General features: G+C 41.1%; 1 protein-coding gene and 1 long non-coding RNA gene across 3 annotated transcripts in view; one reads left to right on the forward strand and one right to left on the reverse strand.

Annotated features, from left to right (window-relative positions):
- The first annotated feature begins 753 nt into the window (after nt 1-753).
- LOC140679436 (uncharacterized) lies at nt 754-1,302 on the forward strand. Its single transcript, XR_012050860.1, has 3 exons — nt 754-874; nt 962-1,041; nt 1,167-1,302. It is a non-coding gene; the product is annotated as an uncharacterized lncRNA (long non-coding RNA).
- A 3,156-nt stretch (nt 1,303-4,458) lies between these two features.
- The window catches only part of LOC133623565 (glucose-6-phosphate 1-dehydrogenase-like), a 32,062-nt gene continuing 11,277 nt past the window's right edge, over nt 4,459-25,243 (reverse strand). Inside the window, exons 6-12 of one of the 2 annotated variants that reach the window (XM_061986792.2) lie at nt 23,330-23,455; nt 23,172-23,265; nt 22,914-23,100; nt 17,672-17,907; nt 17,534-17,610; nt 17,367-17,459; nt 4,459-4,599 (exon numbers count right to left, since the gene is read on the reverse strand). In XM_061986792.2, the coding sequence (XP_061842776.1) occupies nt 4,554-4,599; nt 17,367-17,459; nt 17,534-17,610; nt 17,672-17,907; nt 22,914-23,100; nt 23,172-23,265; nt 23,330-23,455 (859 nt within the window). In that variant the 3' untranslated portion in view covers nt 4,459-4,553. Of the gene's footprint in view, nt 4,600-8,062; nt 8,221-17,366; nt 17,460-17,533; nt 17,611-17,671; nt 17,908-22,913; nt 23,101-23,171; nt 23,266-23,329; nt 23,456-25,243 lie in introns of those variants that run through there. The other variant, XM_061986785.2, reaches the window with a different exon arrangement.

Genomic DNA, 25,243 nt, shown 5'->3' on the forward strand with positions numbered 1-25,243 from the left:
CTCTGTGGATCGTGGCCGCGGGGCCAAGTTGGCCTGGCCCCTTGGGGCCTCTGACCCTCTATGGATCGGGGCCAAGTTGGCATGACCCCTCGGGGCCTCTGGCCCTCTATGGATCGTGGCCGCGGGGCCAAGTTGGCCTGACCCCTTGGGGCCTCAGGCCCTCTGTGGGTCGCGGCCGCGGGGCCAAGTTGACCTGGCCCGTTGGGGCCTCTTACCCTCTATGGATCGTGGCCGCGGGGCCAAGTTGACCTGGCCCCTTGGGGCCTCTGGCCTTCTGTGGGTCGCAGCCGCTGGGCCAAGTTGGCCTGGCCCTTTGGGGCCTATGACCCTCTGTGGGTCGTGGCCGCGGGGCCAAGTTGACCTGGCCCCTTGGGGCCTCTGACCGTCTATGGATCATGGCCGCGGGGCCATGTTGGCCTGGCCCCTTGGGGCCTCTGGCCCTCTGTGGGTTGCGGCCGCGGGGCCAAGTTGACCTGGCCCCTTGGGGCCTCTGGCCCCCTGGGCCTGGGCCCGGTAGGCCCGTTCATTAATCCACCTATGATGGCAACTGCCAAGGCAGAGGAAATCATCGAAAAGTTTCCCGCACTGAAGCTTCCTAAAATAGTTGGTATCTTCAAGCATTGAATTGACCATATTTAATTGTATGTGTATTATTTCATTTATGATCATCAAGTATTTTGAGATGACACTTTTTATCCCTCCTTACAGCTTCTGTGGGTGATGAAGGAGCAATTCCTTGTAGAAGCTGATCGCAGAATGGTCACAGAGCTGGTTCGAATGGCAACGAAGATGGTTCAAAGAGCATCTATGTGTGACTTAAAGGACTGCTGCCAGAGGGCAATCAATGCCTGCCTGGATGATTCAATAAGACGAGGTATCTAGGCCTATATGTGTATCTATAGGAGCCACAATCTGTATTTCTGAAAACAAAAAATATTACAGAATCATTTTATTTCCTCAGGACTCATTAGGGATGCAGCAATTCTACTGCTGCCTTCCATTTTCAGAGAGGACTCATCCTTTCTATACACTCTACTGGAGGTAAATACTGCATTTAAGGTCAAAATTTAGGAATTGGCATTATCCGTATTATGGCAGCATTGAGTCATTTTGCTGTTTCCATAGCAGGTTTTATTTACTGACATGTATCTGTTTTTATTGCATAGGAGCCAAGCGTGCCTACTCCAGCAATCATGCTCCATAACACACACGAGGGGAACCCTTTGCAGGCACAAAGGATAACCCTATATATGGATGGTATACAGGTTTTGACTGAGGACAGCAGCATGGACATATCATATGCTATGAGTGCATTAATGTCACTCTATTTTGTTTTTGCTGTCCAGTACCCAAAGGAACTGAGGAAAAACTCTTATTTTCATTGAAAGATTTGTTTTGGGGATCAAGGACCACAGTGTTGTACCCATTTCAGTGAAGAGACTATACAACTGTGTTGTAAGTGGGGAGTAGTGAGTAGATGTGTTGCAGCATGGGATTTCATGCTTTATGTTCTTGTTAATGGTCAAATTCCTGCTGCTGCCCTTTGTTTGTACATATTGATAAAAACAATATCCCTTATTTAATACATATTTTGGACCAATACATTTTGTTTGATTTTAGCATAGTGACGTCTCTAGATTTCCAATATTGTTACAATACGTAACATTTTGAGTACTTATTACATAACACTGAAAAGTATTTCAACATTATTTAAATCAATGTGAAAACTTTGTGGGATTCCCTCACTTTCTCATTATTCTGTTCCACTGTCACAATTAGTACATACAGCATGTACACTGATTCTTTTCATTGGACCATGCATTATTTTATTGTTTGTAGATAGCTTACAATAAGGCGCAGTAAATGCAATAAGTGCACCTTGGATTGATTGAACTAAAACAATTTTGTGTCCCTTTCTGCCATGTCACCATTGCTGGAGATTTATTTACACAAATTCACCTACTGAGGACAGCATGATGTGTCTGGCCTGTCATGTTGCTGATTCCACTGGACCTATGCTGACTTTTGACCTGTTCTCCCCTGGGACCTACACAGCCTCTCCTGTTTTGTTGGACTATCTTTAAATAAATGTTTTTCTCATTAAAATGTTTTGAATGTTTGTTCAATGTCAACATGATAAATGACCACAATATAATATGAACTAAACTGATCTGTAGAATACAATATGGTTCTTTATAGAACCCTCAGAAGACAAAATGGTTATCGGTGAAAACCTTTGAAAAGGGATGTTTTTAGAACCCCATGTGTCAGGTCTAGATGAAACCCTGAAACATGAAAGAGTTCTTAGTGGAACTCCCTGTGTGGGTTCTAGATGAAACCCTTGAAACATGAAAGAGTTCTTAGTGGAACTCCCTGCATGGGTTCTAGATGAAACCCTTGACAAACGAAAGGGTTCTTAGTGGAACTCCCTGTGTGGGTTCTAGATGAAACCCTTGAAACATGAACGGGTTCTTAGTGGAACTCCCTGCATGGGTTCTAGATGAAACCCTTGACAAACGAAAGGGTTCTTAATGGAACTCCCTGTGTGGGTTCTAGATGAAACCCTTGAAATACGAAAGAGTTCTTAGTGGAACTCCCTGCGTGGGTTCTAGATGAAACCCTTGAAATACAAAAGGGTTCTTAGTGGAACTCCCTGTGTGGGTTCTAGATGAAACTCTTGAAATACGAAAGGGTTCTTAGTGGAACTCCCTGTGTGGGTTCTAGATGAAACCCTTGAAACATGAAAGGGTTCTTAGTGGAACTCCCTGTGTGGGTTCTAGATGAAACCCTTGAAATACGAAAGGGTTCTTAGTGAAACTCCCTGTGTGGGTTCTAGATGAAACCCTTGAAACATGAAAGGGTTCTTAGTGGAACTCCCTGCGTGGGTTCTTTGTAGAACCTCTCATGGGGGGTTCTGGGTGGAACCTTACACACACAGTTCTAGGTATAACCCTTCATGTTGGGTTCTAGGTAGAACCCTCCAAAAGGGTTCCAGGTGGAACCTTTATAAAAAGGTTCTACCTGGAGCCAAAAAGGGTTCTCCTATGAGGACGAGCCGAAGAACCTTATATGGTTCTACTTAGCACTTTTATTTCTAAGAGTGTAGTTACTCTGCAGAGTAAGAGTAGTACCTTAATTTACGAGCTTAATTGGTTTTGTGACTTTCTTAACTTAAAGAATGTGTGTCTCAAATCAACGTCTCCTTTTAAAATAAATTGAAATCAATTTAATTAGTTCTTGACCCCCCAAAACAGCACAATTTAAAAATTTTGCATGTCTTTTTAAAAGGAAAATGAACTTGATTGATTGATATTGTATTGACAATAGTGTACTACTAACAACTACAGTAGTTTTATGAAGTAATGTAACAATAATGTACAGCATTTATCTCGGAGAATGGACTTCGACGTCATCTTTGTCAAGCTGGTTCTCTGTCAAACACACCATCAGCAGATTTTCCGTATTCGTTTAGATATTATTTTAAGATCTTTGCCAGGCGTTGGTCTTCAGAATCCGAATCAAAATCAGAGATATTTTAATAATCCCTGAGGGGAAATTAAGATTTTCAGCACAATCCTATTCAAGAATCAGAATCAGAATCAGAATCAGAAATACTTTATTAATCCCAGAGGGGAAAAAAAAAAAATTTCAGCACAATCCCATTTAAGATCAGACAAACATTACAAGGAGACAGAACAGGATCGCTGACGGGTCTGCCAACTTCCGGCGCCCCTTACAAAAAAGGTGAGAAACAGGTATACAATGGGGGGTTGAGGAAAAATAAAATCGGTCTAAGCCTGGGCCCCTGGAGAGGGGGTCTAGACTGAGGCCAAGGGAAAAAACAACTCATAGCCATAGCACACATCCCTCTTACATGTGTGTAGGAGGGAAACACAAAGGACATTAAAGACATTAAAAGAGCAGAGCTGATGCAACCAGCCACTACTACATACAGCTATGAATAAAAAGTAAAATAAACATATACACTGTGGTCATGGCCTCTGCGGTGTTCCACGCCATTGTCTGCTGGGGTGGGGGGAGCATGGCCAGAGACAGGAGCAGACCCAACAAAGCAACCAAGAGAGCCGACTCCACTCTCGGCTGCCGAATAACTCGGCCAGTGTCCAGTCCGCATGGATGAGCGAGGATACGTCCAAGGAGACCGAGGTGTCATAAATGATAAATGATAAATGGGTTATACTTGTATAGCGCTTTTCTACCTTCAAGGTACTCAAAGCGCTTTGACAGTATTTCCACATTTACCCATTCACACACACATTCACACACTGATGGCGGGAGCTGCCATGCAAGGCACTAACCAGCAGCCATCAGGAGCAAGGGGTGAAGTGTCTTGCCCAAGGACACAACGGACATGACTAGGATGGTAGAAGGTGGGGATTGAACCCCAGTAACCAGCAACCCTCCGATTGCTGGCACGGCCACTCTACCAACTTCAGCCTGTCCATCCCGGCGCTCAGTGCTAGCTCCGCAGCCCTGTCTCTTCATCCACATCTCCTCCAGTCTCTCCAAACGGACTCTGGTGGGGCAGAGACTCAGCAGCTGGTCTCCATGGCTAAAAAGGCTCCCGGGAGGCAGATCCTGAAGTTCACAAAAAAGCACAGCAGAAGCCACACAGTCCCAAAGGGTCCCGAACCAAAAGGCAAAAAAAAAACCCACATGAAAACAAGAGGGAAACATCAGGAACACAAAAGGATGACACAAGAGCACAGAGCTCCTGCCAACAGCAGCCACTACAGCAGTGCCATCTTGGGAAAAAAACAAAAAAAACTTGTTCTGCTTCAGTATGATGCAGTGATCCACTCTAATTGCTTCACCAAGTTGGTGACACGCTCGGTCATGTTTGGATGATTTAAAAAATAATAATATTCCACTTCTTCTCAGCATTGTCCTTCACACTCGTTGTTTTTCATTTCTCATGGTTGGAAAGCAAAGTTATGTCCATTTTTAGCTATAAGCTAACACTAGCGAGTAAGAGCAGATGTATTTGGTCTGATCTTACGGGTTCACGGGGATGCTTGTAACTGAAATACTTGCTTGCAACTTAAAAACATAACAATTGACCTAGAGACAGCTCTTATCTCAAAACACTCTTAAGTTGAGGTACCACCGTAAAAAACCCAAATTCAGTTTCTTATACAATTACAATAATTGATTACTTGGTCACGTTCTGATCAAAAAAATTCCGGTGTAAACTTCTTGAGCCTGGCTCTCTTTGTCAAAAATCAAAACACTTTTGCACACAACTCTAATTTATGATTAGATTTATTATTAGAATGTCGGGCAGCACGGTGGAACAGGGGATAGTGCATGTGCCTCACAATACGAAGGTCTTGAGTAGTCCTGAGTTCAATCCCGGGCTCGGGATCTTTCTGTGTGGAGTTTGCATGTTCTCCCCATGTCTGCGTGGGTTCCCTCCGGGTACTCCGGCTTCCTCCCACCTCCAAAAACATGCACCTGGGGATCGGTTGATTGGCGACACTAAATTGGCCCTAGTGTGTGAATGTGAGTGTGAATGTTGTCTGTCTATCTGTGTTGGCCCTGTGATGAGGTGGCGACTCATCCAGGGTGTACCCCGCCTTACGCCCGAATGCAGCTGAGATAGGCTCCAGCACCCACCGCCACCCCAAAAAGGGACAAGCGGTAGAAAATGGATGGATATTAGAATGTCTTGCAAATGAACAACCTGAAACTGAGAATTGGTTCTACTTCTAATCATTCACTAAAAAGAGCCAATCGAAGGACTCGTCTTGTTTTGTGGATGTCACATCTCTGCCAGGCAAACACCTGCGTCACACCACCAGTTCAGAATCTCTGCTTTAGAGTAGTCAGTGTCCAGCCTGTACATCAGGAGATATTTACTTTATACTACTGATAAAGATCATTATTGTCTATATAGCGGGCACCAAAGAGAGTATACCAAGATAACTGTGCCAAACGTGGTGGTGTTTGCATCATGTGCAAACTGTGACATTCCGGAAGCAGAGCAAGAATTTGTCTATTATTGTGGCTGCAGTGTGAAGATGAGAGCTGTGCCTAATATTTGGCTCTTCTCAGGTAGTAACCAAAATATCAACACCTCTCAGTATAATCACTAATATTGCTAAACAAATTCCTTTCAGATGGTAATCAAATGTGAGCCTTATCTTTTTAAAGGCAGATTGTTAGCTACAGTTCTTGCAGTAAGGATCGTTACATTGCAATCAAGTTTGGCTGCTGATTTCGCAATCAACCTTTTGCTTGTGCAAGCCCTGGGACAGAATTAAATTAGACGCGACACACGTGTGACTCATTCACAAGTTATTTCAGAATGTGCCCATTCATAAGCAGTGTTGTGTTAGTTACTGAAAACCAGTAACTAGTTACAGTTACTAGTTACTTTATTTCAAAAGTAACTCAGTTACTAACTCAGTTACTTACACCAAAAAGTAATGCGTTACTGTGAAAAGTAACTATTTAGTTACTTTTTTTTTCTTCTTTTTTTTTTAAAGCTCCCATTAATGCCCTTTTTGCCTTCATTTCAGTACTGTTATTGCACTGGAGAATAATACAATCTGTTGATCAACTTGACATACATTTTTATTTTCCTTTTAACATAATTAATGAAAAACAGTGCAACATAAAAAGGCATTCCTCCTTTCTTTAAACTTGGACCAATGACCATGAACAAAAAACAAGTTTAAGTGCAACATAAGAAGAAACATCATCTTCCTTGAAACATAGGTAGTGAAATAAAGCCTGACATCTGGAGTGATGCTGCTGTCTTCCACACTTGGAGCCATGGATTGTAGAATCCTTGTTTTCAGTGGCAGGATCATTGACACAGATGGTGAAGTTTCAGTGCTCAGTAGAGATGGAACACTTTTGAGGGGTTTAAGCACCCGGAGGACCTCACCTGCCACTCTCACATCATCATCAGACAGGGTGACATTTGTCTTCAGGGTGTTGTGGGTCAATGCAGAGTATATAGCTGCCTGCTGCTCCAACATATCATAAGTGGAGTTCCACCTCGTTGGGACATCATGTATGAGCAGGCAGCTTTAGCATTTCTTGCTTTGTCTTAAGCACATGAGCAGCTGTTGTGCTTGGGTGGAAGTAAGAAACCTTCCTGATCCTCCCAAAGAGGCGCTCCATCCTATTGACTGAGATTCCCTTCTGTGATGCCAAATTCACTACATGTGCAAAGCACCTATCTGTGGTCCCAGTCCTGCCTCATTCTCTGTAATTATTGGATTTTTGGCATCATCACGTGTGACTGGGATATCTTTATCTTCCATTCCTCCACTGCTTGTGTCAGTACCTGCGCAAGGTGACTCTCGTAGAGGGGGCGTGTCTTCTCATCTCCCAGTCTGCTGTGATGAAGTGAGCGCTTATAGTTCCGCTGGACGTCCACCCGTCTGTCATGAGCGCAACAGCTGATGCTCGGGATAGTTCATCCACAACTTTTTTCTTCTCCTGCTCATAAAGATCTGGCACAATCTTATTGCTGAATTGGGTGCGCGACGGGATGTCGTAACGTGGTTCAAGCACGTTCAGCATGTGTTTAAAACCCTCGTTTTGCACAACCGAGTCTGCACTTATAAACACACCGATTCAATGGCGGGGGCGTTCAAGCTCCTCCGTTACTCCGCTCGCCATGACCACGCTGTGTGTGGACTGAACGTGCCAACAACTTTTTTTTTGTTTCATATATCAAATCGCGGATCAATTGTGTGCCTCATCCCCTCCCCACACCCACACACACATAGACCGCGCCTCTTTTCTTCTCTCCGACTTGTGACAGAGGAAGATTCAGAAGAACGACACCGCAGCGCTTCTGTTTCTAGCTGATACTACATCAAAAGTAACGTAAAATAACGCAGTAACGCATCATGTAGTAACGGTAACTAAATTACTGAATAAAAAAAAATAACGCGTTAGATTACTAGTTACCGCCGAAACTAACGGCGTTACAGTAACGCGTTACTTTGTAACGCGTTAGTCCCAACACTGTTCATAAGTGACTAGATGGTTATTTTGTAGAGGGAATCAAAGTCAAACTCAGTACAGGAGTGACGGTTTGGCGTCAACTTTATTGTTGGTAAAACTGTCAATAACAGCTGTATGCTTGATCATGATGTGTGGGGTTGTACCCACTTGTATTTTCCCTCATAGCGGAATCCCGCCTTCCTCACCAGATCATCTGCTTCGCTTGGGCCGCGGCTGTGCACAAACGTAAGAAAAAAGATCAGCTTCTTATAGTGTCGATTGAATATTTACGCAATACAATTAGGGATGTCCGATAATGGCTTTTTGCCGATACCCGATATTCCAATATTGTCCAACTCTTTAATTACCGAGACCGATATCAGCCGATACCAATATACACAATCATGGAATTAACACATTATTATGCCTATTTTGGACAACCAGGTATGGTGAAGATAAGGTACTTTAAAAAAAAATTCATAAAATAAAATAAGATAAATAAATTAAAAACATTTTCTTGAATAAAAAAAAAAGTAAAACAATATAAAAACAGTTACATAGAAACTAATAATTAATGAAAATGAGTAAAATTAACTGTTAAAGGTTAGTACTATTAGTGGACCAGCAGCACGCACAATCATGTGTGCTTACGGACTGTATTCCTTGCAGACTGTATTGATATATATTGATATATAATGTAGGAACCATCCATCCATCCATCCATCTTCTTCCGCTTATCCGAGGTCGGGTCGCGGGGGCAGCAGCCTAAGCAGGGAAGCCCAGACTTCCCTCTCACCAGTCACTTCGTCCAGCTCTTCCTGCGGGACTCCGAGGCGTTCCCAGGCCAGCCGGGAGACATAGTCTTCCCAACGTGTCCTGGGTCTTCCCCGCGGCCTCCTACCGGTCGGACGTGCCCTAAACACCTCCCTAGGGAGGCGTTCGGGTGGCATCCTGACCAGATGCCCGAACCACTTCATCTGGCTCCTCTCGATGTGGAGGAGCAGCGGCTTTACTTTGAGCTCCCCCTGGATGGCAGAGCTTCTCACCCTATCTCTAAGGGAGAGCCCCGCCACCCGGCGGAGGAAACTCATTTCGGCCGCTTGTACCCGTGATCTTGTCCTTTCGGTCATAACCCAAAGCTCATGACCATAGGTGAGGATGGGAACGTAGATCGACCGGTAAATTGAGAGCTTTGCCTTCCGGCTCAGCTCCTTCTTCACCACAACGGATCGATACAGCGTCCGCATTACTGAAGACGCCGCACCGATCCGCCTGTCGATCTCACGATCCACTCTTCCCCCACTCGTGAACAAGACTCCGAGGTACTTGAACTCCTCCACTTGGGGCAAGATCTCCTCCCCAACCCGGAGATGGCACTCCACCCTTTTCCGGGAGAGAACCATGGACTCGGACTTGGAGGTGCTGATTCTCATCCCAGTCGCTTCACACTCGGCTGCGAACCGATCCAGTGAGAGCTGAAGATCCTGGCCAGATGAAGCCATCAGGACCACATCATCTGCAAAAAGCAGAGCCCTAATCCTGCAGCCACCAAACCAGATCCCCTCAACGCAGGGCCGGCCCGTGGCATAGGCCGTATAGGCAAATGCTAAGGGCGCCGTCCATCAGGGGGCGCCACGCCAGTGCCACAAATTTTGGAGAGAAAAAAAGAAAAAGAAAAAAGTTGGTACTATTATTTCTAAATACAAAAAATAATCCCACGTTAATTAAAATGCAAAGTAAAGCCTATTTAATAGAAATATTATTTGTTACAACATTACGCCCCCTCCCCCCCTCTCTCCCCCCGCATGGTGCGCCCCCTCCCTTCCCGTATCATGACTCTTTTTGGACGTCACCACATCAAAAAATCAACACAAGATGTCAAAACGGCCAAAACTGTCAGGTGCCCAGGGAAGAAAAAAGAGAAAAGAAGAGAAGGAGAAACGAGAAAAGACAGAGGTAGCAGGTAGGTGAGCCGAACATGAAATTATTTGTCTGTTACAGAATGTGATAGTAACCCGGCTTTTTAGCATTAAGCTAATGTCACATGATTCGGCAATTGCTAATCAATAAATAGCTAGTTCTGTTTTAACGTCGGGTTAATATTGTGGAGGGGGCTAAATTGTTATGGAAAATAATAATGTAACGTTAGGTAATTACAGTACTCCCACCTTACATTTTTCAGGGACATTTGTATTAGATCTTTTAAGCAGCTGTTTTTTGTTTACATTGTTATTGCCTTCTGGTTAGCTATGTTTGCCGTGCAGGTAATAGTCACTTTTCCACCCCTTTATATATTAGGTATAGTTGTAAGTAAAAAAAAAAAAGGTCAAAGACAAAGCTATTCAGTTTCTTGTGAGTATATACACTTCACTGCCGATGTGGGGGGGCGCCACCTAAAATCTTGCCTAGGGCGCCAGATTGGTTAGGGCCGGGCCTGCCTCAACGCCTTGACTGCGCCTAGAAATTCTGTCCATAAAAGTTATGAACAGAATCTGTGACAAAGGGCAGCCTTGGCGGAGGAACCAGAATATTAATAACAGAAAGAAACAACCCTTTTGTGTGAATGAGTGTGAATGAGTGTAAATGGGGGAGGAAGGTTTTTTGGGTTGGTGCACTAATTGTAAGTGTATCTTGTGTTTTTTATGTTGATTTAATAAAAAAAACCCAAAAAACCCGATACCGATAATAAAAAAAACGATACCGATAATTTCCGATATTACATTTTAACGCAGGCCGATATTATCGGACATCTCTAATTACAATGGAACCTGTATAAGGCCGATGGGTCTCCAAGAGTAGTACAATTCATGATAAAAATAGACATCATCTGTTGCAGCGTTAAAGTATGCCCACCATAAAACATGCGGCCATGCTGCTCACATGAAGTAACACGGGGCGGTATAGCTCAGTTGGTAGAGTGGCCGTGCCAGCAACTTGAGGGTTCCAGGTTCGATCGCCGCTTCCGCCATCCTAGTCACTGTCGTTGTGTCCTAGGGCAGTGGTTCTTAACCTGGGTTCGATCGAACCCTAGGGGGTTCGGTGAGTCGGCTTCAGGGGTTCGGCGGAGCCTCCGCAGTGGAGGTCAAGACACACCCGACTCATTGTGTAAATAAAAACTTCTCCCTATCGGCGTATTATGGATACCCCCAAACAATGTTCCCTCTAATTTTCCATATCTGTGAGCAAACGCAAAAGGTCCTAGAGCATTCAGTGGAACACATGTGAGCACACCTGTCCCAAACCTGACTAAATAACAAATTAAATGTTTATTATTATAATTAAATGACAGCTGTCATTTCCATGAGATTATTTTCTAATATAAGTGTTTTGGCCCACTTACAATGACAATAACAAAAACTATTGTTTTTCATGAGCTGTGTACTAGTATTGAATGTCTGGGTGGAAAATGAAGAAAAGGAACAGACTTTGCTGTGAAAATGAATAAATAATTTTATTTGATCATTTATCATTTAAAATGACATGAGAGTGGCACTTGCCAAGGCGAAGCCACGCATATCTGAACTGGTCTCTCAAAGGCAACAGCAGAAGTCACACCGAGTTGCAAGTGTGTAATTTGTTGTGAGTTCATGCACTGTGTTGGTTTTGTTCTTTGAACAAGGTGATGTTCATGCACAGTTCATTTTGTGCACCAGTAAAACAACATATAACTTTGCCTTGAATTTGAAAAAAATATATATATATATATTTTTCACTAAAGAAGGGTTCGATGAATGTGCATATGAAACTGTTGGGGTTCGGTACCTCCAACAAGGTTAAGAACCACTGCTTGGGCAAGACACTTTACCCATCTGCTCCCAGTGCCACCCGCACTGGTTTAAATGTAACTTAGATATTGGGTTTCACTATGTAAAAGCACTTTGAGTCACTAGAGAAAAGCACTATATAAACACAATTCACTTCACTTCACATGAAGTGGATCAAACCACTTAGTTTCTCAGTTTGATTACAAGGTTAAAAATGACATTACTGTACAACAAAAATTGCTTCAAAATAAAGCATACAATTACTCTTGTGTAGTTGTGAACATATGGCAAGGCAAGCGTATGCGGGGTCTAGGTATTGAAGCTAGTAGCGCTACTGACTATACCAGACAGTAGTAATTTAAAAAGCAGTGGTGTGCCGTCAGGGCCAGCAAGGCCTTCTCTGCTGGCCTAACATAACCAGAAATCATGATCATAATTAAAGATAAAAGTACATTTTAATTTACTTTCCCTAATTATCTAAAAGTATTCATATTCTTTTCATGTCATATTATGCTCCTTCCAGCGATGTTGTTTTTAGGTTATAGAGTTTTTATCCAATCAGAATTCAGCTAGCTTATGTTGCCATGCTGTACCAAATCTGCCCGAAGCCTTCAGAATCAACAATGCAGGCGTCTGTGCACTGTAAGTGAACTGACACAAACATTTGACAAACTGTTGCGATAGCCAATCAGATCACGAGTTGTTGTCAGTAAGGCCTTCTAGATGGCCTAAGGCAGATATATATTGTGATGTTATGAGCTAGGTAACATAAGAACTCCATTACCCAGCATGCCACAGTAGTGAAGCGCATGCGCAGTAGCCCCGTTTAGGTTGTTGAATGTAGAAATGCCGGCAGCGGGATGTTTTTGATGAGCACGCTGTGGAGTAAACTTTAAGAACTCAGCCAACACGCCTCGTCTGCATCTTTTATGATTAGACAAGACATTGTTTGCAAGGCCAATTTCAAGAAGGATATTTAAAGAGAAACTACATCTTGTGAGACGATATCGGCCAACCCTGGAAGCTAGCTCAGCTGTCCCGGCGATGAAATGTGAGTTTAGATATTTTATTTCTTAATTTTTTCACGCTTAATATGTTTTGTGCAATTTACATTTTGACAGTAGCACATAAGATATGTTTTAATTGCTGATGCAGGTTTATTGATTTTTAAATGCGCCAGAATATAACCCGTTTTGTACAATGCCCAGTAGTGCGTAAATGTGTTCTTGTATAGCAGAGGTGGGACCAAGTCATTGCTTTGCAAGTCACAAGTAAGTCTCAAGTCTTTACCCTCAAGTCTCGAGTCAAGTCTCGAGTCAAGACAGGGCAAGTCCGAGTCAAGTCCAAAGTCAAGACTGGAAAGTCTCAAGTCAAGTCCCAAGTCCTGCATTTTGAGTTTCGAGTCCTTTCAAGTCATTTAACCACAGACTAATATATTTACACAGATTGTGTATGCTTTTAAAACGCTGTATTTATTTATTAAAACAAGTGCATTTGAAATTGCAGGGAAAAAGATAGTGCTGACATTGCACTTCAAAATAGCACTATTAACCAGTCATTTTCAACATGTAACTCATTCCTTTACAGAATAAACAAATTTGAAAAAAACAAGTGCAACTGTACTTATTTGCACAAAAGTGTTAACATTGTATTTCCATGGCATATTGCACTGTAACTAGTTCCACAGCAGTTTCTATCCTGTTCTTACCTTATCTCATCTCATACTGTATGTGTGTTTATGTGTGCGTACACATGAAAAACATAACAAATATATGAACATAACAATGAACAGAGTTGTACTTTTTAGATGTCAGGACCCTATGCAATATGTACCGGTACACATATTCTTAATATAGTATACATTTTAACTGACCTTTATTTGACTATGTTTGTCTTTTTGTAGGTGGCTAAAATATGCGGTGCTGCTGACTGCCGTCTAACGTTACGTTACTGTGTGTGATACATTGACTAACGTAATGTTACTGTGTGTGATACATTGACTAACGTAATGTTACTGTGTGTGATACATTGACTAATGTTACGTTACTGTGTGTGATACATTGACTAATGTTACGTTACTGTGTGTGATATATTGACTAACGTAACGTTATGTATAGGTACCTCATGAAACCCTGCTTAAAAAAAAAAATCACTTGACAAAAAGTATGAATAAGGTAGCAAACTGCAGTGGACGCAACAGATTGCCGTGTTTGCAATTACGTTATAACCATAGACATCTTATAAGTAGACGCAGCATTGGTTGCTGTGACGTGAGCAATTTGCCCGCCATCTTGAAGTGCTGATGAGGGGCCGGCGAGCAGCCTAAACTGACAGTTGAAAGGTAGAAAACAAAGATGGTGTTCAGCGTTTTCCTGCTCAAATGAGCGGACTGTTGAAAATAGGAATCGGGGGATTACTTTTCACAAGTAAGATTTAACATTAACGTACTATTGGTTGTATTTTATGAAAATAATATTACCACAGAGTTGAGAAGGATCAAAGATCTTCAATATTTGTATGTGAAAATCACAAATAAATCTTCTGGGGGAGGATGACGCCCCTACAGGGGTTTGGTTTACAAACTTTCAGCCCCACCTAAAACAAAATTCACCAGCCACTACTGATTATGATGCATTCTCATTTTAGGCAAAGTATAAGACAATACTTTCTTAACAGTATAATTGTAACCAGGAATCAGTCTTCAAGTAACAATATTCAAATACTAACATTGTTGGGTTAAACAGAATTTGGTTTTATTCTGAATCCAGTGAAACAGATTGGTGGTTTTAGCTGATATGAAGACTTTCAGGTGTTTATATATGTTTAAGTATTTGGCAGACGCTTTTATCCAAAGCGACTTACATAAAATAATACATATAAAACAATCACTGCAAACATTATCATTTAAGGGAAGAATGTAATAGAAAATATCAATACAAAGTGTCAAGACAGAATAAACTCTCTGCTGCTGAAGCAACAGAGATACAGTCTATAGGTCCCTAAGATATATAGATATCTAATGTATTCATACATTGTTTATGTAGGATACACGCATATGTATATATAACCTAATCATATTGTTTCTTCAACTTAAAAATAGTTTACCGTTTTTTTTCCCCTTCTCTGGGATTATATTCCCAGTTTTGATCTCGGACGTCTGGTCACTTATAGCGTATAAGAATATTATATTACTGTTAAGCAAACTATGAATAATAAAACACGCCAAAACATGTGTCTGTTATCATAGCTACACGTATGACAAAAAGGGGGTGAAAATCAGTGGTATTCAGTGAGGTAAAATGAATTAAATGCGCTGACAGTTCATTGCTCCTGCCAAATGAATTGCACTGAGTGGAGCGGATCACCACTCCAAGATGGCGGCCCCGCGTCTCGTCTGCGCCAGTAGGCAGTAGCGCTCTATGCTGCGTCTACTTATAAGATGTCTATGGTTATAACGTTAGCAGTGAGTTTGCAGCCTCACTGATTTAACTACACAGCAAATAAAAGTCACGTTACTTAGCCAATAAACGTTATCTTACATTCAAAACTTACCCTTCTTTGTGCAACTTCAAATGTCGAACGAAGTTGGAAGTTGTTGCGTCTCCGTCTGTAATATTCGAACTGCGTGATTTGCATACGGCAATTCGTTTTTTGTTGACCAAGTCGTAGTTTTTATACCCGAACGAAACCAACTTTAACATAATTGTTTCTCACTGGCACGTTGTTGGACAACTCTTCCTCATTGGTTGTTCTGCAATTTGATTGGATGAATGCTGTGTGATGAAAACAACGTAGATCTAATTTGATTGGCTGTTGTACTGACAGCACACCAGCTGACAGGAATAACACGCTGATAGACAGACGAAGAAAATGAAAAATACAGAGCGCTCCCAAATAACTTTTTAAGCTTTGGATTTTGGGGAAAGTGGCAAGTCATGTCAAGTCATGTCAAGTCAAAAGGCTCAAGTCCAAGTGAAGTCACAAGTCATTGATGTTAAAATCTAAGTCGAGTTGCAAGTCTCTTTACATTTTGTCAAGTCGAGTCTAAAGTCATCAAATTCATGACTCGAGTCTGACTCGAGTCCAAGTCATGTGACTCGAGTCCACACCTCTGTTGTATAGTATTCCTGTATAGTATTTCTCCAGCAATGGTCATGTGGTGACATCAATGATGGTATTTTGAGAGGTAATCATTGAAGTCGGACATCCCTGAAGGCCTAGGTGGGAAACGCACGGCCCACCACTGATTTAAGAAACCTGCCAAATGCCAATGTTCTTTACTGTTTTTTTTCAATATAAAAAAGTAAATTTCTGCACATAAGAAGGCACAATAACACAATAAATTACTTCATTGTAATTGCAAAACTGCAACACAACTTTGGTGTAAAAAAAAAAAAAACCTGTAAAAAGAAGATAGCTACAATTGTATGCTAAGCTAGGGGACAGGGGTAGGTGGAGATGTTTCTTTTCATGTTATTTTGCCATTTAAAATATGCAATTAATTAAATCATATGCCATACATGTAAAAAAAACAACCTAATATAGCTGTGAAAGTTCAATAACAAGGTAATTAAATCAAATTAAGAATGTTAAGAACTAATTTCGGCCTGGATATTGTCCTTTTGGTCATAACCCAAAGCTCATGACCATAGGTGAGGACAAGAACGTAGATCGACTGGTAAATTGAGACCTTTGGTTTTCGGCTCAGCTCCTTCTTCACCACAACGGATCCATACAGGGTCCGCATCACTGCAGACGCCGCACTGATCCACTCTTCCCTCACTCGTGAACAAGACTTTGGGTTCTTGAGCTCCCCCACTCGGGGCAAGATCTCCTTCCTAAACCGCAGACTCCACCCTTTTCTGGACGAGAACCATGGACTCGGACTTGGAGGTGCCGATTGTCATCACAGTCACTTCACACTTGGCTGAAAACCGACCCAGTGAGAGCTGAAGAACCTGGCCAGACGAAACCAGCAGGACCACATCATCTGCAAAAAGCAGGGACCTAATCCTGTAGCCACCAAACAGGATCCCCTTAAAAGCCTGACAGCGCCTACAAATTCTGTTCATAGAAGTTAGAAACAGAATCAGTGACAAAGGGCAGCCCTGGCGGAGTTCAACCCTCACTGGAAACTGGTCCGACTCACTGCCGGCAATGCGCATCAAGCTATGACACCGGCCATACAGGGAACGAAGATATGTTAATCCCATTTTTAAAGGGGAACTGCACTTTTTTGGGAAATTTGCCTATCGTTCACAGTCAATATGAAAGACATGACGACGGATATATATATATTTTTAATGCATTCTATCTCGCCTTCAGGAGTCTTGTGTATCGGGACCCAGAATTAGGTACTGCACCTCTGGTTATATGGAACCTTCAGTTCCAGGAACTAAAGGAAGGTTCCAGAAACAAAGTTTCTGAGCTTTTGGTGGAGAACAGTCTCGGTGGACAACATTTTTAAGTCAGAAAAAAGTAAACTCTTCATAGGTCCCCTTTCAGTATTAAGTTCTGAAGTAAATGTTACACTATATTTTTGTTTGAATTCTAAATGATACGACCTTAAGTGTGTGTGAATTTAGAGGCTGCACTATTTGAGGGAAAAATGCTTACCTCCCATATTTGTAGGGTATGGGGCGTGTCTTCTGTTCTTCCATTTTATGGAGGAGCGGTGTAAAAATCCTCCAGGCTTCTCGTAACTCATCACTGCATGAGTAGAGAAGAGTGAGGTGAAACTTGAACATCGATCCAAAAGAACCTTTGAGCCGTGTGATCACAACCTTCGGACAAAGTGCATTTGATTGCCACAGAAGACGTCTAGGATGAGCCTCTCGTAAGCGTCTGGTAGCTTCACATTCTGCCAGGAGGAGATTGTTGGTACCCAAACAACAAAAGAGCCACCATTAAACTGCTGTCACCTTGTAACGGCTCCTGTAAGTGAGGTCCAGCTCCGTCTCCTCTGGGCTGAAGGAAACCCCAGGCCTCTTGGTCATCATCTTCAGGTAGATGGCCTCGTTGGGCTGCACTCGCACCACCAGTTCGTTCCTCTGGCAGCTTGTGGCAAAGATGTCGCCGGGCACGTCAGTGAACTGCAGCCGCAGCTCCGCCTTGCGCTCGTTCAGGGCCTTACCACAGCGCAGGATAAACGGGACACCTTGGAGGAGAAAACATTGAGATGATCAGCCAAGGCACTGAAATACTGCCAAGAACGATTGGATCCGATCAATACTGAATTGCAGAGGTGAGGCGCCTATGGTCAAAAAAACACACACACATGCACTTACTGTGGTTGTAGTGCAAGTACCATTGGAAAAATAGCTCCTACATAAATCAGAAGTTACTCAGTACTTGAGTTGTTTTTTCACTGTCTACTGATTTACTCTTACTCAAGTGAAGCCAAGTGTTACATACGCTTCATCATATTCTGGTACGGCAAATAAAGCAATGTTCCCCTGGCATCGCACCACTCCCCCTCAGGGGGGCCCGCCCCACTATTTGAGAAGGACTGTTCTAAAGCAGGGGAGTCAAACTCGTTTTCATTGAGGGCCACGTTGCAGTTTTAGCTGCTCTCAGATGAACGGCCGCTTGTAACATTAATAAAAGAAACATACATGTATGTGCCATTCTAAAAAAAATACAGTATTTTAAACTGGGACAGTCTTCACACATTTGCAGACTTAAAAGGGACCTATGAAGTACTGCATGAATTGGCCCCAGATCCTCTGGCAGAGTTCATCAGCCAAAGAAACAATCGTGAGTGTGTCACTCGTGGCTCTGTCAGAGGTGACTGTTATATTCCTCTGCACAGGAGCACTTTCAGTAAGTCGGCCTGGTCAGTAAGGAGTGCAAATGTGTGGAACTCAGTACCTGAGCAGGTTAAACTGGTCACAACTTACAAGGCTTTCACAAAAAAATTGAAAATGTGGCTTATCAACGCCTACAGCTGCCAGCACTAAAAGATGAGCCTGTTTTAATGCTATGATAAATGTTATGTTGGGATGTGGTATTTAATTTTGTATCATATTGTGTATGTATTGTGTGCTTTAATTATTTTTCTCTCTCTTTCTTTTCTTTTTCTTTTAAATTGTAATTTTTAATGCCTTTTTTACATCATGGCCAGGGGACTACAGATGGAAACTAGCCTTCTGGCTAATTCTGGCTTTTTTAACCATGTTTAGTCATGTGTTTTTATGAAATTGCATTGTCCCCTTTGAAATAAACTAATCTAATGTATTAGGATTAGCCGCCTTACATTGTCATACCATTACCTATGCATTTGATTAGTAAATGTATATTTTACCTACATTGTAAGTAAAAAAAATCTGTGGATTTTGCAGTCAAAAAAAATGGCAGAATTTTAACATAAAATTTACAGTAAAATGGTCGCACTCACTGTAAAATTCTGGTGATTGAGCTGCCAGTTTTTTGTTATTTTTTTTTGCATAAAAAATATGGTTGCTATTTTCACAGTGTATTACTGGAAATGTAAAAATGGTACCACAGTTTTTATCTTACGGTAGGATTCGAGCTGTTTAAAACAAATATATATATTATCATGTTTACGGTGTATGTTGATTGGCAACACTAAAATTAGCCCTAGTTTGTGAATGTGAGTGTGAATGTTGTCTGTCTATCTGTGTTGGCCCTGCGATGGGGTGGCGACTTGTCCAGGGTGTACCCCGCCTCCCGCCCGAATGCAGCTGTTATAGGCTCCAGCGCCCTCCGCGACCCCGAAAGGGACAAACGGTAGAATTTCTTTTTAAATTTAAACATTTGATGGATAACTTGCTTTGAAATCATGAGGCTAAGTAGATATTTATGTATGTTTTTACCCCCAAAATGTTTCGAATGTATGATAATATAATATCTGTTGCATTATTAGTTATATGTCTATCTGTGTTGGCCTGCGATGAGGTGGCGACTTGTCCAGGGTGTACCCCGCCTTCCGCCCGATTGTAGCTGAGATAGGCTCCAGCGCCCCCCGCGACCCCAAAGGGAATAAGCGGTAGAAAATGGATGGATGGAAGTTTAAACAATATATAATTGCATGCAGTACATGAAAAATAAACTACTTTATTGATGCATATTGTTTCCGGGCTTTCACGGGCCATTCAAAATGATGTGGCGGTCCAGATCTGGCCCCCGGGCCTTGAGTTTGACACCTGTGTTCCAATGCTTTAATTTAAGTAAACTATTTTTCTACTTTACCACCAATGCTGAATAGTACACCTTTATTGATACACATATCTTACATGTGCATTCATTTTGTCAACCTCATGATTAAAAACAAAGTATTACAAAAAGAAAAAAAGAGAAAAAAAACATATATATACATATACATATATACATCCATCCATCCATCCATTTTCTACCGCTTGTCCATACAGTATATATATATATATATATATATATATATATATATATATATATATATATATATATATATATATATATATATATATATATGTATATATATATATATATATATATATATATATATATATATATATATATATATATATATATATACACACACATATATCAGGGGTGTCAAACTCGTTTTCATTGAGGGCCACATAGCAGTAATGGTTGCCTTCAGAGGGCCGGCTTTCAAATTTATTGTTGCATGCTCGTAATAACCTGTGATTAATCATGAATAATCAAAAGTGAGTGATGCATCTGACTTTTAAAAAAATATCATTGGACAGCATATGTATAATCACCTCGTTATATTATATCACTATTGCCGATGTATTTGAGTATTAGATATTTTTATGTGCAAATTGATGGATAACTGACTTTGAAATCACAAGTAAAGGTGACAAGAAGATATTTAACTATTTGTTTTTTATCTGTACAAACATATTTTGTACAGATATATCATAATGTAATATTTAACCCCAGTAACAAATGTAACTGTATAGGGGCGGATATTATACATTTTATTTCTTTCAGCTCCTTTTCATTCATTATTTATTTTAAATGTTATGTTGATTGTTTTTGTTTACCCTTAAAGGGGAACATTATCACAATTTCAGAATGGTAAAAACCATAAAAAATCAGTTCCCAGTGGCTTATTATATTTTTCGAAGTTTTTTTCAAAATTTTACCCATCACGCAATATCCCTAAAAAAAGCTTCAAAGTGCCTGATTTTAACCATCGTTATATACACCCGTCCATTTTCCTGTGACGTCACACAGTGAAGCCAACACAAACAAACATGGCGGAAAGAACAGCAAGCTATAGCGACATTAGCTCGGATTCAGACTCGGATTTCAGCGGCTTAAGCGATTCAACAGATTGCGAATGTATTGAAATGGATGGTTGTAGTGTGGAGGCAGGTAGCGAAAACGAAATTGAAGAAGAAACTGAAGCTATTGAGCCATATCGGTTTGAACCGTATGCAAGTGAAACCGACGAAAATGACACGACAGCCAGCGACACGGGAGAAAGCGAGGACGAATTCGGCGATCGCCTTCTAACCAACGATTGGTATGTGTTTGTTTGGCATTAAAGGAAACTAACAACTATGAACTAGGTTTACAGCATATGAAATACATTTGGCAACAACATGCACTTTGAGAGTGCAGACAGCCCAATGTTCATCAATTAATATATTCTGTAGACATACCCTCATCCACGCTCTTTTCCTGAAAGCTGATCTGTCCAGTTTTGGAGTTGATGTCAGCAGGCCAGGGAAGCTAGGGTCGATAGGGGGTTTAGCTCGCTCGTCTGCGGGAACAAACTGCCGCCATTGCTTGCCGTGCTACCGAGGTCCTTTGTCCCTGAATTGCTCACACACTCCGGCAGATTCTATGGGGGTCTGGCGGCAGATTTCTTTGACTTTATCGTTGGAAATGCATCTGCTTTGAGTGTCGCAGGATATCCACACATTCTTGCCATCTCTGTCGTAGCATAGCTTTTGTCGGTAAAGTGTGCGGAACAAACGTCCAATTTCTTGCCACTTTCGCATCTTTGGGCCACTGGTGCAACTTGAATCCGTCCCTGTTCGTGTTGTTACACCCTCCGACAACACACCGACGAGGCATGATGTCTCCAAGGTACAGAAAACAGTCAAAAAAACGGAAAATAACAGAGCTGATTTGACTCGGTGTTTGAGAAAATGGCGGATTGCTTCCCGATGTGACGCCACGTTGTGACGTCATTGCTCCGAGAGCGAATATTAGCAAGGCGTTTAATTCGCCAAAATTCACCCATTTAGAGTTCGGAAATCGGTTAAAAAAAGATATGGTCTTTTTTTCTGCAACATCAAGGTATATATTGACGCTTACATTGGTCTGGTGATAATGTTCCCCTTTAAATGAATGAAATGAAACAAACAAACAAACAAACAAACAAACAAACAAACAAACACATATTTGGCATGATTAGATACTATTACAGTTTAAAAGATATGTTGTTTTTTTCTGTCAAAATTAGTAAAAAAAACAAAATTAAGCATTTTATTGAGACACATTTTTTCCAAGGTTTTGTGGTGTTTGACACCTGTGACATATATACTTTATGTATATATATTTATGTGGTTGTATAGAATTATATTTATTTATTCTTTAACTTTGTCAAGACTTGGACTTTGGCGTGGTTTGTTTTCCCATGGTGCAAATGATTTGGACCGGACATGGCGTGAAGGTAAATACATATTTAATTTTAACACTCAAAAAAGGAAAAAAACAAAAGGCGCGCACAAGGGCAGAAGTACAAAACTTGGCTATAAAAAACAAAAACTCGCACAAAGGCAGAACTATGGACAAAAAAACAAAAGACACTAACTGTGGCATTAATCAACAAAACTTACTTGCGATGACGTGAACAGGGCAGCATGGACTATGAACATGAAACAGAGTGTCAGGAGTGTGTCAAGAGTGATGTCGCCAGGCTGACTGCCTGGCAACTACAGGCTTAAATAGTGATGACATGATTAGTGAAAACAGATGCGTGGCTCAAAATGTGAAAACGTGAGACAGGTGCGTGACATGACGATGTGAACCAGGTGAAACTAATGGTTACTATGGTGACAAAGGGAGTGAAGACAAGAACTACAAAGTGTCCAAAAACCAAGCAAAACATAACTAAACAAAACATGGTCACAGACATGACAAACTTCAAGATTTGAAAGCAACTAAAATTTCTCCTCTCACCATCCCATCTTTCATTGCGGACATAAAGCACGGCGGTGGCAAACGTAGGTGTGCAGGAGCCTTCAGGTACAGTAGGGTCGTCAAGGTAACCCAACTTGGATTGGCCCTCCCCATCAGGGTCTCCCACATATTGTCCAAGAACGACATGTGACGCATCCACCGGAGCAATACACTTCAACACCTTCACCTTGATTACATCAAAAAGCAAATGAATGACGGGAGGTTTGGCAGTGATGCACAAACATGTGTCGCCGTTACCTTCTCATTCCTCACATCGTCTGGCTTGGTGGAGGCAGGCTTTTCCATGGCAGCCAAGCACAGCATTTGGAGGAGGTGGTTTTGCATAACATCCCTGCATTAAAAAAAAAGGACCAACATACACAATTTCTCCATTTTATTTGGACTGTGTTACTCACCGAATGATCCCAAAGTCATCAAAGTATCCTCCACGCCCGTCAGTCCCAAAAGGCTCCTTGAAGGTGAGCACCACACATGACACGTTGTTCCTGTTCCATATGGGTCCAAAGAGGCGGTTTCCAAATCTGAAAGGGTGCGAAACACAACAACTATCAGAAAAAAACAGCTACTGCACGGATCTCACAGGTTTGAATACAACTGCATTTGACATGGTGGTAGCATGTTAAAGAGTCACAGTCCTCAAGGTATGTACTTTCTCCAGGTTGACTTCTTACATGATGTGAATATGTCATACTGAGTGCTGAGCTGTACGGTCTGTGGTGAAAACAATTGTGCGTTGTTCTTATCATTTTGTTTCTCTTTTTATATGCATGTTTGTGTTTGTGTTCCAATACTTCTTTTTTTTGTAATATTTATTTATTCATTTGATAGGGAAATCATAATACAGGTACTGAGAAAATAGACCCTTTTTTTTGTCCACCCCCTCAAAAAAAATAAAAAAAATAAAAATTAAAAAAAAAATAATAATAAAAAAAATACAAAAATAAATACATAAATAAATAAATACAAACTAAATAAAAATAAAATAAGAATAACACCCCCCTCCCCCTCCCCACCCCCGTCCTACATTTCAGTCACAGTGGGTAGCAATGTACTGCCTTCCTCTTCACAAACAAGCAGATAGAGAATCACACGAACCGCCAAAAAAAAAAGAAATCACAAACATACAGAGAAGTGTCACTGAATAAAAACAAAACATTTTTGTTCCAATACTTCTGTAGTTATTCTGAGTGAGACTTTTCTTGATTTGAACCTTTTGCATGCATGCCTGCATGCTTTTGTTAATGGATATAGCTGAACACTATAGACAATGATTGCAGCCATGGACCACAGGATTTATATTCCCAGGAATCGAAACCCTCGGAACCGGTTCTTAAAAACAACAGATTTTGGATTCTCATCCCTATACCTATTGTGTTGTTTGTTGTTATACAATATTTCTTATATAAATGTTTGTTGTTTTAAATGCCTGTTACATGTTGAAATTGTGCGGTGTTGGGAGGCAAGCACTAACCACATTGATTTAGATTGATTTCAATGGGACACAATGATTTGAGATAAATTGTTTTGAGTTAGTTAAGATACTGCTTTACTGTATTTAGCCCAGCAAATTTAAGCCCATACTAAGTCTCTAATATTAGTTTGTTATAGCTATCCAATTTTGTGTGTGTGTGTGTGTGTGTGTGTGTGTGTGTGTGTGTGTGTGTGTGTGTGTGTGTGTGTGTGTGTGTCCTTGTATTTCTACCCTTCTTGAGACATCAACAAGGAAAAGTACCTTCCATATGAGGACCGGTGAACAAGATAGGACATAAATCATGGTCCCAATACGGTACGGAAAACCATTGCATCTAATAGAGAATGTCTCATTTGCACCCCTGGTGGTGAAATACATCAAAACTAAGGGTGGTCCCAAAAAGGAGGGATTTTTCAAATTGACTGTGTGTCGACTTTAAAAGTGCTCCCCCTCTGGTCAACATATGAAATAACAAGTGTGTGTAAGAAATTGAAATGTGCCCCCTTTGGCCAAAATTAATTTAAAAAAATGTATATAGGGAAATACTGTAATAACTTGAAGTAAATATTGAAGATCGAAAACAAATTACAAACAAACAAAAACCATTTTTTTACTAAAAGCAGTCTTTTTCTCACAATGTGTCGACTTTTTTCTTATGAAATTGGGAACAATTTCACATATTCTTTCTGTTTCTGTAATATTGCAATATTTTCTCTTAAAATTATTACTTTTTGATGTAAAATTATTACTTTTTAATGCAAAATGGTGACATTTGTCATAAAATTCTGACTTGAATCACAATATTGCCAATTTTTTTGTTGTTCTTGTAAAACGGTGA

Source organism: Nerophis lumbriciformis, linkage group LG01 (genome assembly GCF_033978685.3).
Source record: "Nerophis lumbriciformis linkage group LG01, RoL_Nlum_v2.1, whole genome shotgun sequence".
NCBI lineage: Eukaryota > Metazoa > Chordata > Actinopteri > Syngnathiformes > Syngnathidae > Nerophis > Nerophis lumbriciformis.